The sequence below is a fragment of the Thunnus albacares genome, chromosome 9 (assembly GCF_914725855.1).
Source record: "Thunnus albacares chromosome 9, fThuAlb1.1, whole genome shotgun sequence".
Lineage (NCBI taxonomy): Eukaryota > Metazoa > Chordata > Actinopteri > Scombriformes > Scombridae > Thunnus > Thunnus albacares.
The window spans coordinates 32,073,947-32,087,233 of NC_058114.1; the positions used below are offsets into that span (position 1 = coordinate 32,073,947).

A 13,287-nucleotide genomic window follows, 5' to 3' on the forward strand; every position below is an offset into this window, starting at 1 on the left:
AATAGTTATTTGAATGTTTGAATGTTTATGATAACGTGGATCTATAATGTTTGATATGAAGTGAAATTAAATGTGTGAGAGGATTATTATACAATCTGGCTTCAATTCACCACCTCATCATCTGCGTCGTCAATTTCCCCCGTCTCCAAAATGTTTGTACGCATGGGTCAGAGTTTACATACAGGTGTGCACATTCACCCAGCCAAGTTTGTTTTTATAGATCAACTTTTGCGTGGGACGTAGCGAACGCCTCTTTCAGGCCCCGTTTTATGCATATTCAACATTTATAAATAGGACCCCAGGTATTTATAAAGGAAATGTAAAATTATTTTTAATAGCGTAAGTGCAGGAATATCTGCATGGGTGTCTGTATAAGTGTAGTGGTCAGTGTTTCCATTTGCAGAAGGAACAAAGCTCCACTGAAAGTCCTCTTAACACAGATACCACAACTGTAGGCACCTGCACACAGGCTTTAATCCCTCTCCCTCCCTGTCCAGCTATAACCAAGGACCTTTATGTTTTGATCCAGCATTCGGTCCACTGTCAGATTCAGTGTTCCTTGAACTGTGCTTAAAAGAGACCACAGGAAACATTCCAATAGTTCATCTGTTTGAAAGACATCAGAAATCAGATCTAACAGAAATCCTGATTTTCTTTTATCCTCCGTTTTCGATCTGTTCTGATGGTAAGAGGGTACGATCAAGATTAAGTGTACCTGTGTGTGTGAAGTACCTGTGAAATTTTGATGAGGAGGAATGAATAAATTGAAAACACAAAAGTACTCAAAGGACATTATACAGCACTGGGGTGAATTGCAGCAAGTTTGCTTTTTAGGCACTCTGACTAGAAAGATGTTCCAAAGTATTGAAATAATAGGAGCATGTGTATACAGAATACTGACTGAATAAAATGCACATGTGAAGTTACATTATATCTAGATGCAGGCCCTGAAAAAATCTATGAGTGATGCCATGCCAGTATTTGGTACACTGGGCTTACCTAACCGAAGAAAGTCACTTACTGAATCAAAAAGTTCTGTACTGAACAGAAGAAAGTTTTACACCAAACCAAAGAAAGTCATGTACTAAAATGAGAAAAGCTTCCTCCCAAACCAGAGAAAGTTGCCTACCAAACAAAAGAAAGTTACCAAACCACTGGGAGTCAGCTGCCCATCCAATAAAATCGTGCAAAAACACGTCTTGTGGCAAACCCCAAAAAAAGCTTTTCACTAAACGTGGCTTTCTATCTAGTAAATGTAGAAAGCCACATCCCAAACTGAAGAAAGTCATCTAAAAAAACAAAAGATCACTCAAAAGAAAAAAAAAGTTGCATACGAAATCAGTCACCTAAACCAAAACAAAGAAAGTCGCCAACTGAAACAAAGAAAGCTGTGTACCAAACTGAAAAAAGCTGCGTCTTTTAGATTTTATTGTAATTATATTGTAATTTTACATTTAGTCACATTTTCTTTAGATTAGTTTTCTCTCCAAACCTCTCACATTGCTAGATCTCATCAGTGTATGATGTTTAGTTCTCTCTACTAGTTATTTATTGTTCTAATTTAGTCACTTTCGGCGCCCCCAAGAGAAGAGATGTGTACTCACTGCACTCAGGTTTCACATGACAAACAGATAACATGATACTACACACAGAGTTAGATATTTGCTCATCTGTTTGCTCATTTAATCCAGATTGTATGTGTAGGTGAATAGGGAAAAATAAAGCAACCAATGTTGTAGACAGTGTAGAATTATTTTTTGGCTGCAATACATTCTGATCTATTATACTTTTATATTTGTTGAACATGCTGGAGAATGGCAGAATCCTATGCACATTTATTCTAAAAGAGTGACACCAAAACATGATGTTTATTCTTGATGCAGACAGTTTTTAGGCTGGATTTTCCCTAATGGAGCATTACTTCATGTTTGGAAGTGGATGCAAGTGTGTGTGTGTGTCCTCAGGCAGCCACAGGAGACACTGCAGAGTGATAAAATAGCTTTTCCTAGTTTATCTATGTACTAAAAAAAAAAAAAATCAAAAAATCTGCGGTGAACTCTGTGTGAAGGTTGTGAACAGCCGCTCTTATCCATCCATCCATCCATCCATCAGAATTTCCCTTTTTTCCTCCTCTTACTTTCTCAGTAACAGTGGTGTCACAAGTAGAGCACACAGACCTCAGGGAGTACACAGTTTGTGTGTGTGTGTGTGTGTGTGTGTGTGCGCTAATGTCTGTGGTAGTACATGCCAGTGTCATTTAGACTCCATTAACCTCCACCAGGTAGAAGTCATCTGGGAGTCGGGGAGAAGAGTGTGTCCTACAAAACGGAATAGGAACACAAAGAGAAGGCAGAGGAAGAATGACAGATTTTCTGCTAAGATTTCCAACCTATTCTTTAATTATTGCTGGGCTGAGCAGAGCCTGTGTGTGTGTGTGTGTGTGTGTGTGTGTGTGTGTGTTGAAGCTGGGACATATTATACTGACCCTCCCTGTGAGGTCTCATTGTCAGCAGAACTATAAGTCCACTCCACAGGAGGAAGAGAAACAGATGTCTTTCAAGGTCGTTTCAGTCTTTATGTTCAGAAACCAGACAAAAGCTTCCCCTAACATTATCATTGGTACTGCTGGTGTAGAATTTTTTTTTTGCTTTTTAACCTTTATGTTTTCAGGGGAGTTTCACTGAGAGGCAGCCTCTGTTTTGCAGGAACATCCTGATCACATTCACACAGTTACACACATTCACACCTGGAAGCTGACCAGCGCTGCGGGCCACTGAACAGCTCCACTGGAGCAGTTGGGGTTAAGGGCCTTGTGCTGCTTTTTCCACTTTCCCCACCCAGATTTATCCCGCCGGTCCACGGACTGAATCGACGACCTTCAGGTCACAAGCTCGCTTCTCTAACCTTTAGACCACCACTGCTACAAATGACCTCTTAACTAAAGGTTTGGATTAATGCTGTGGTTTGTTGTATTTTTCTAATTCCAGTTACTGAACACACTAGAAGTGGTCAAACATAGATGTCAGTAGCAGTGATGTCACATCTACAGTATGTCAGTGTCTCAGTATGAAAGAGCAATGCCATCTTTCAGGAGTAAGAGAAAAAAAAACAACAATCATCATAAAAAGTGGCAGAGATGAAGAAATGAAAGTCCTATCCGTTTATCTCCTCTCCTAGCCCATACATCACCTGTTGTTTGCCTTTCTTCACCAATAAAGTAACAAAAGTTTTACCTCTAAACACATAATCTGGCTAAACTGTTTTTCTACCCTGCTGAGTTCATTGTAGCGACAAACTGTTTTAACAGAAGATATTCTAACATGTGACAGTAAGAAAAGCGCAGGTGAAAATAATCAAATGAATGATGGCTGAATTGCATTTAGCTGTTTCAGTTTCAGGGTCCTGGTATTGTGTGTCGCTGTCACACTATCATGGATTACTGGGTCACTTCAATTAGATTTTGCCACAGTTTGATAGTTTTTTTTTTGTAAGATTTGTTTGTACTAATCAATCCCTATCAGCGGCCTTTTTCAACAGCCTTTTGTTGTCAATACAGATAACAATTACACATTATTGAACCAGTATCCAATACCTGTATCCGTATGCATTGTGTCACCTTGTTCACATTGATAGCGTTAGCGCAGTTGTTCTGTTTCTGAAGCCTTTTGTTGAGCTTAGCGGGCTGCCTTTCAAAGGCCCGGCGTAACGCCATAAAAGACATAATGAGCAAACTTAACAGTAGGAGCTGACAAACATCAAAGAGTGGTAAACTGGTGGAAAACTGTCTCACAGCAGGACAGATGGGAGGGAGGAGTGGGAGACGGCAAACAAGTGAGATGTTATGTATGGGATCAATGTAATATCTCTGCACTGTCTGTGTGGTGTGTGTGTGTGTGTGTATGAAATGATGAGCACACAGTAGTAAACACACTGACGAATAAGAAAGATGTAAACTAGCTATTGTGAATTTGAAATTGAAGCACTCCTTAATCCAGATTATAAATTGGCCCATGTTTGCTCTTATTGAATTTTTGGATGAGCCTCATAAGTCATAACATCCAGAACCAAACGACACACATTTCTCTGTTCAATTAACCAAATTCAATGAAAACAAAAAAAAAAAAGAAAGAAAGAAAGAAAGAAAACCAGAGCAGATTGATGAGGCAGGTAAGTCTCTATTCATCCATCTTGCCAGTACATTAATCAGACATTATGAGGTGGTGTCATCCAGCCGCTCCGCCAACAGACTGGCTTTGGCGCTGCTGGCACTTCATTTTAGGCATCATCTGTGTGTATGTGTGTTTGCAGTAATTATCGGCGCCTTTAAAAGCGAGCCAGCTCCGTCGGCCTCCCTCAGAAATGGCCGACAAATAGTATGGAATGGATTCATCACTTCCCACCCGAGAAAACGGTTGCTGTCATGAACAAAGAAACAGCTTTTTTCTTTTGGCTTTGTAATCTGAAACACCCGCCACCATGCCTGCTCCGCACGACTCCCCGACCAGGTACTGCCAACTCTCTTCCGATGAGACTAGCTTTTGGCTGCTTGAAAAGTTGGGAGAAGGTGCCAGATGACATTATATGCTAATTTGCATATAATACTATCTGCCTCTCTGCTAAGAATCTATTCTTAGCAGCAGGTTTGCTTTGTGTATAGGAGGTGCTGTGATGATATCTCTATGGATTTGTCAAGCGAGTAGTAGGCTACACATTTACATGCATCAGTATCAGCTGTGCCAATTTGTCACCAAATGCTCCGGGAGTAAACACATTAACAATGCTCCCTGTGGTTGTTTGTCAAAATTTACTTTTCAGAACGTCTGAAATCTGCTAAATGTGGCAACAGAGTTGTCAGGTTGGCAGCAGTTTGTGTGAATAACTCTGATTGGTCTGAAAATAACTACAGACTACAATCTTTAGCCAGTGGCTCTGTGAGGCTGTAATATTTGTGATCCACAGCAGTCAAAGTAAAGCTAATGTAAAAACTGAGAGGGAAGTTTCAGAGTAAAGGTCTTTGGTACCCTTCGGATAAAGAGATTATCATGTTGTGAGCATCAAAGTGTGAAGAGATGTGTGTGGCAGTGGTACATCGTTTTTTATTTTTTGTAAGGATGGTGCAGAGAGGTCAAAATGTCAAGAGACACATCATGACATCTCGTGTAGTGTCTTATTTTTTCCTAACAAATTAGGGCTGCAAAGTTCTTAAAAGAACAGGAGAAAGTTATGTATGTTTTACAGTTGTCTGACAATGATAGTGTTGTTTTTGGCCACTGGGGCAACAATTATAAACACAACATCGACATATTATCACCTTAAAAAGTCGATACAGCGAACATGTTGGAAAACTGTTGCCTTTTTACATTCAATATTCACTCTCCTTTTAGCTCTGGTTTGGTCTCCACCAACTCCTGAGAAAAATATCAAGGAGACAGTTAGAGGAAATGGCGTGTAGGTGAACCGATGGACAGATCAAACAAGCTGACAGTCCCTCCCATCAGATATACTTTGGTATGGAAATTCTGGCTAGCGAAATGTTAGTGTTAGCATGCAAACCTGCTCACAATAAAAGTTGTTTACATACTGGTGTAGCAGATATCATTTGTTTAGTGTGTTAGCATGCTAACATTTGCTAATTAGCATTATACGCATACTACCACTGAGGCTGATGGGAATGTCATTAGTTTTTCAGATATTAAACCAAAATATTGTACAAATTGAAACTTTGACCATGCTGGTCAGGGTATCATCAAAGCTATTGGGTTCATCCTCTGGGGGTCTTGAATATCACCAAAAACTTTGCCAAACATGGCAATCTATCCAACCAAGAGCCATGCCACTAGAGTGGCTAATATCTGTACACACATGCTTGTATCTCTGCACATGCTACTCCTCTGACCTGTGTGTGTGTGTTCTACATTGTGTTCCCCCCCCAGTCAGGTGTGTGTGCGGGCTCAGGTCTGATTGAGTGGCTTCAGTATAGCAGCCTGCTGTTTAAACTGGGCTACCACAGAGAGCACAGCACCATACTGCACCGCTGCCAGGCTCTGCTCGCCACCGCTCCCTACCTGCCGCAGATCAGCACACAGCAGGAAAACACACTGGTAAGCAGCTGTATAGTCTGCATGTAGGTGGGTAACAGCTGAAATATGTCTATGGTTGGATGTGAGCATGTGTGTGAGTGTGTGTGTGTTTTCTATGTACTTGTATCCTGGGTGAGATCCAGTGGGTGTAAGGGCTGCAGAATGCTTTAATATCAAATGAAGTTAGTGGCGGTGGTAGGAGCAGAAACAACAAATCCACATAGTTTGATCTAAGTTAAAATAACAAGTTATTCTTAAACTAGTACAACTCTAGTTGGCAACCAATAGTAGCAACAATATAAAAGTGTGGGTTTTTTGCTGTCCATGTTGCTAAATTCTCAATAGGTGCTAGGCCAGAATAAAGAATGAGTCGAAGAAATGCCAAAACAAATCTTGATGGATAACAACATTCTCTGTCTCATTTCTTGCCATCAAGTGACTATGGGTGCAACAGATCACAAAACTCACGGTTCAGATTATATCACGGTTTTGAGCCACGGATCGGATCATTTTTCGGATCAGAAAAAAAAAAAAAGAAAAAAAAAAGAGACAAATATAAACTTCCATTTATTCTGTAACACACTTAAAGCAAGGAACTTGTGTCCATGGTCTTAAATGAAAACAACATTCAAGATGCCCAATGTTTAAATAAAATCTTAAAATATATAAAATATACTCAATTGTTAAATTTAAGTGCCATATGAGGCATGATACCTTCTTCCTTTAAACACAGTAGTGAATGAAACAATAGGCTGTGTCCACATCATCAAAACTTGATGATAACTCACAAACATGAAGACACGTCTTGCCCTGCAGCTTAGCTTGTTAAACCGCTAACATCGCTTAGCAGGCTAGATAGCTAATTAGCTGCTCAGCTGCAGTCACTTCAGGCCCATTAGATACACTGTCTGTCCATGACTTGTACTTAAAGCAGTTTGTTTACGTTGTCTCCAATGGGATATTAAATCATTTAATTTTGCAGTTAATCTGCGATTCACATGCGTGCCGAATCGTGGGGGGTGATCCTTACAGATCATGGATCAACTACTTTTGGTTATCACCAAAGGTGACAGATCTGTCTGCCCACATCTCATGGTTAAATTGTTGTACTCCAAAGTAATTGCTTTGGGGTTTGATTGCAGATTCTGTTTTGGATCTGGTTCCAGTTTGATAAAATACAGGATTGGCTGAACTACAAGACTAAATCGCTGCTAATCCAAAAGAATTAGGAGAGACAAAATATCTGATCAAAGTGCAATGCACAATTCATTCAGATAGTAGGCTTCTCATTTTTAGCTGGTGCTGACCAGCACTTCCACCAGTTAAAATGGCAATCATCAAATTATATCAGCTGCAGCTAATTATCAGTGCCTTAACTGAATTGCCCAAAGGCCACCTATAAACTAATGTCTAGTTTCTGCCCTCTTTGCAAGCTTGTTTCTGTACTCAACCAAAGATTGTTTGTTGGAGAAAGAAACACTACTCTCTAACATGGTTGAACAGTGAAACCATCTTGCTAATCACACGTCAGTTTCCCAGTTAACCTTTCATGCAGATCATATCAATAATTTAAGCTTCCACCTTACCAGCCCAGAATCAGGACCTCCAGTATTTAGGTCAAATAGCTGAAAAATACAGTGTGCAAAATTAATTGGGGCTAGTTCTTTTATTTCAACATTGTGAATCTCCTACTGTTCATCTCATTTTCAGGTTGTGAATTTTAATTAGGCTGCTGTTATTGCCTTTGGAGCCAAAAGTTACCTTTTACTTTAACTACTTATAAATCTAAAAGTTGAACCTAAGTGGAGTCAAATAGGATTTGTAAGGATTCAGATTCAAAAAGTTCATTTGATACTGGATACTAATTTGATAATATGCTGTCAAACCCAAACCCCCATGCAAAGTACATAACAGTATACTGTTGTGTAACAAGATACAGTATGTATCTCAACTTTAGAACAATACACAGCATCTATTACCATGCTAAAAGTTTCCACACTTTATGAAAGTGAGTAAACAGAATTTTAATTTGGCAATATTCATTTAAGGCCATCTGTATGACATCTTATGAGCACTCCTTTGAAAGTTCTCTGCTTTTGGCAGTGGAGAATGTATGAAAGCAGATGCAGGAAAGTAACATACTCAAGCACCACAGTAACTTTGTTTTCCTGTGTACAACCTCAGACTAAACCCAAGCACTGTGTATGAAATTTGTATGGAAGCAGAGAGCTTGCCAAATATATAAAACCAAGTTGCTGTATTTATCTTTTGTAAGGAGTCTGCCTTATTTTCTGCCTCTACAATTACTGTTCTTCAGCAAAATTATGGAGAAGATTATCCATAGTTGAATACCTGGCCATCAGTCAACTACTCAGAACATTTCAATCAAGTCTCCCTGCCAACAGCAGTACTGAACAGTCTTTCTCAAAGTGTGAGTGTCAATGGTGACATTTCTCTTTTAGTGTTATTGTGAGTGAGTGCAGCATTTGATACAATTGATCATGACATTCTACTTCAAAAGGTTCAGAAGTAGGTAGGATTTCCTGTCTCAGGGGGGACGTTTTTCTGTATCTCCTGAGAACCTTAGGTGGAAATATAACATCATATATGGAGTACCTCAGGGATCAATACCTGGTCTTTTTCTGGTTAGCCTGTACATGCTGCTTCTACAGAATCCTGAGAAACAACATACTTATGTTGCCATGATTTTGCTGATGATGCACACTTGTGTGCATCCTTGTCTCCTAGAGACCTCAGTCCACTTCAGTCACATGACTACTTAACAGCTACAGGAGTTTCTAGGCAACACTGTCTTACTCAAAGACAGATTATATCTGTTAAATTATATGATCTTGCCATAATATGCACTTCCCAAATCTCTAAAGTGAAGGAGGGGAGTAATAATGTTTTGATGACCAATAGTCATATGACAATAATATGAGAATAACACAGAGGTTGACAAATACAAGAATTTCCTGTTTTCAGTTAAGGGTTAGTGAGTTTAAACTATGGATGGTATGAAAAAGTATAGAAAGAAACATGTGCCTGTGTGTGTGTGTGTGTGTGTATGTGTGTGTGTGTGTGTGTGTGTGTGTGTGCGCGCATATATGTGCGCATGTGTGTGTGTGTGTCTGTGTGTGTGTGGCAGGATGGCCTCCAGTGCCATGGATGTAAGCATCATCAAGGAACACTTTTAACAGCACAGTAGCATCACAGAGAGAGAACTAGGCTAGCTTGTTTTAATAAAGTCTTGAATTATGCACAGCAATAAGCAGGGCCTGCACTTTAATATTTATGAACTGAGAGAAAGAGAGTGAGGAATCAGAAGGCAGAGGCTGGCCTTCTTTCTGTCCGTTGCTGAGTTTTTTTGCATGTTTGTGCATGTGTGAAAAAGTCAATGAGTGGGAGCATGTGCATGTTGTGATAAGAAGACTAAAGTAAGGAATTAGAGGAGCTGCGTGTCAGAGAGAAATACTGTAGTGAGGAACAAATGTGCATGTGTTTGAAACAAAGAGAAGCAGGAAAATATGAGTGTGTTTGCATGTGTGTGTGGAGCAGTGGAAGTGTAGTTGGGTGGTTAGTTGTAATTAGGGATATATAGAGATGGACAACAGTAACTGACTCTTGTTTAATACAAATACAGTTTAGCGTATTCTAGACAGACATCAATCTTTATTAAGTATAAGTGCCGTACTGAAAGTATAAGTGATCACAGATTTTAAAAGCCATTTTTCTTCATTGTGACTAACTGATTTGTCGTTAGCTGAACTTGACTGAACTGAACTTGGACCATGACACCAAACTGGACCCTGAATCCAATGATTTTGGATTGGCCAGTACAAATGAAACATTACTACAGTTAAAAAACACAAAACTTTCTACCTCATTAAAATAGGTTGGACACCCTTGTATTGTTGTATTGGCAGCCCATTGGCTGCTGTTGTTTCCTACATTGCTAGCAGTCTACCCAGCTGTATCCATGAAAAGTAGCAATGAAAGATCGCCACAAAAATGACAAGCTCAGATGAGATCAACGCAGCTGTATAGACTGTTGTTGTTCCTTTGGTCACTAGAAGTACACGTCTGCTTCTTGGTTAGATGTGTCTGGGACGGGAGCAAGAACTCAAACATAGGAACAAAGGTCCTATCTGCCCAATATCAAGAAGGCAAAATACTTCATTGCTAGTACAGGTTGGCCTTCAATTCATTCTCCAGCTACAGCAGCTAGCAACTGTTGATTTTGCTCATCTGCTTCCCAGTATGCTGAGCACACCTGGCTAAAGGAGCTGTTTAGCTCAAACTTCCAGAGTATGTCTTGTAGTTGGGTCAGATCAAGGTCAGATCATGTTCTGGCAATGGACAGACCTATGAATGGGCTTGGTGCTGTTCTGGTCTGTATTCAAATACGATTGCTGTGTTCAGATCTGCCAAAACAGATCGTACTGAGGTGGAAAACCAACCAGGTTCAAATGGACTAAATAACTAATGTTTGACAACCTGTAGAGAAAAATCGCATATTTCTTAGATCATTGTGAAAAATGTTTACTATATGGTGAAATGGATACTCTTTACTTATCTCTGCAGTCATGCTACTGATTTGTTAGTGCAAAAACAAAGTTAAATGAATGAATGAATGACGTAAAACAAAAAGGCAGTCAAAGAAGAAGTGAAATTCAGGCTGAGTGCCAAAGAATACTGACCACGTAATTGTTTAACATTCATTGGCCAGAAAGCAAGAACAAACCCAAGAAAGAAAGACCCAGAAAAGAAAAACCCAATGAATAAACTACAGGCGACAGTTTCACTGATATCTTAATACGACAGGTAATTTAATTATTCCCTCAGATGATAGAACAAGTAATTATTAAAACCAAATTTAGTAAAATACAATGTGCAGATAAACTGACATTAAGCCAACATATAAAAACATGTGGTCAACTTGTGGTCTTTTTGAAAGTTCCATTCATTCATTTTTCACCAATAACCCAAGTCCAGGTTAATGCTGGCAGCAGCGTGGCCCAGACACCCCTTTCCCCAAGCATGTCCTTTAGCTTTTCATGAGGAATCCTAAAGCATTCTCAGTCCCAGTAGCATGGACAGAGTCTGCCCCAGGTTCTCCTTCCAGTGATGACCAGAATACAGATATCTGAGCACCATATCTACAGTTAAACCAGACACCCTGCAAAGCAAACTCATTTTGCCTCTTGCCTCTGCAATCTCATTCTTTCAGTCTCCAGACCATATGACCATAGATGAAGGTAAAAACATAATCAACCGGCTTTTCAAAAGATCATGTAGTATGTCTTGGAGTGAGGCTGAAAATTGTTGACATAATCTTATCAATACTTTATATTAATTGATTATATGCAATTGTCTTTATTAAAAATGGAAGTATATACAAGCAGAGATGGGACACAGTCAATGTTTTGCAAGTGAAGTTTGTAAGTAAGTCCCAAGCTAAGGTCAAGTCCCTGAATTCCTGTCCTAAAGAAGTCATCATTTCTCTGTCTTCTGGTCTGACTTGAGTCATTTGACTTCAGACTTTAAGAAAAAGTTTCCTCACACTGATTTTATGACTTAGACTGCATTTAGACCATAAAACACTAAAAGTCCAATTTGAAAGCCAGGTAATTAAAAGAATGATGATTTATCATTGCACCCCTATAACATTGTATGACTCACAAACCCACAGACAGTTATTTCAAAAATAATTTTAAAAAAGTATTAAAATAGATGCAGCAGAACCTTTTCATGCATTATTCTTCCTTCCTCGTCAAAACCTAGTGCCTACATTACCCACAATACAACTCAACCGTTGACAGTTCTGAGATTCCGGTGTACGATGCTAGTAGCATCTAATGTAGCCTGGAGCTGGTAGCCTGCAGCAGCCATGAGTTGAATAAAACTTTGCTTTCCATATATTCTGTAAAACACAGCAAGGAACTTTTGCCCATGGTCTTAAATGAAAACAACATTCAAGATGTTTAAATGTTAAATAAAATCTTAAAATAGTCAATGCTCAATTGTTAAATTCAATTGCAATACGAGGCATGATACTTTCTTCCTTTACATGGTAGTGAATGAAACAACAGCCTGTGTCCACATCATCAAAACTTACAAACATCAACACACGTCTTGTCCTGCAGCTCAGCTTGTTGAACAAGCCACCAAACAAACATTCACCAGGGGAAAGTGCACCGCTAACCTAAGTTAGCAGCTATGTAGCTAATTAGTTGCTCAGCTGCAGCACATTAAACATACCTGCAGATGTCACTAAAGACCCCTTAAATGCTGGTTTGGTCAATGCTCTTCAAAATCCCTGTTAGCGACATGCTGTCTGTCCATGACTTGTACTTACAGCAGTTTGTTTACGTTGTCTTAAATGACACATTAAATTTTGCAATTAATCTGCAGTTCACATGCGTGCCCCAACTGTGGGGGGCGATCCGTACGGATCACAGATCAACTACGATCCGTTGCACCACTAGGCTCCACGATAAGAAATCAACAGTAATTGTATTTATCGTTTAATTGATTTTATTTCCCGCCAACCACAGTGAGTGAGGGGAATCTGCCTGTTGTAAAACAGGCACGCTCACAGACTGGGAGTCTTGATCCATCAATGTAGATACTGTTAATAAGTTCAAAACACATATACAGCAGGATATTTGTGTGATTTAAACAGCTGTCTGTGCAGATTACACTTCACTACACATGACAGAAATAGACACAGACTGTAAAAAAAACGTGGGGGGTCTCCATGAGACGCGTGTCACTCACACGTGTCTCAGAGTCAGTGTGGATTGATACATTTAATAGAGTGGAAGCGTTCTGTTCCGTGACATGTGCGAATGACAACCCTAACCCTAACCCTAACTTCTATAAATGCTTTCTATGTGAATTGGCCATAACCCTAAACTGGACTGAAACCTAATCATAACCTTAAAAAGAAGTCTTAACCCTTAAACAGCCCTTCAAAGTCTGTCCCAAAGTGAGGACTATCCAAAATGTCCTCACTCCCCAGGTCTAAAACTCAAATTGGTCTTCCCAAAGATAGTAGTACACACACACACACACACACACATACACAATGTCCTCTTGTCGTCTTTAAAGGTCAGATCTCCTTTGCAAGAAAACCTACTCCTCTTTCTTTCCTCCACCTTCCAGATTTCTTTACTCCATTTATTTTCCACCCCAGTCGTCCGCT

General features: G+C 39.6%; 1 protein-coding gene across 4 annotated transcripts in view; it reads left to right on the forward strand.

Moving 5' to 3' along the window:
• The window catches only part of LOC122988930 (spermatogenesis-associated protein 16-like), a 116,569-nt gene that overhangs the window by 70,229 nt on the left and 33,053 nt on the right, over positions 1 to 13,287 (forward strand). For all 4 annotated transcript variants that reach the window (XM_044361609.1, XM_044361607.1, XM_044361606.1 and 1 more), the window contains exon 9: positions 5,934 to 6,101. In XM_044361609.1, coding sequence (XP_044217544.1) covers positions 5,934 to 6,101 — 168 coding nt within the window. The remainder of the gene's footprint in view (positions 1 to 5,933; positions 6,102 to 13,287) is intronic.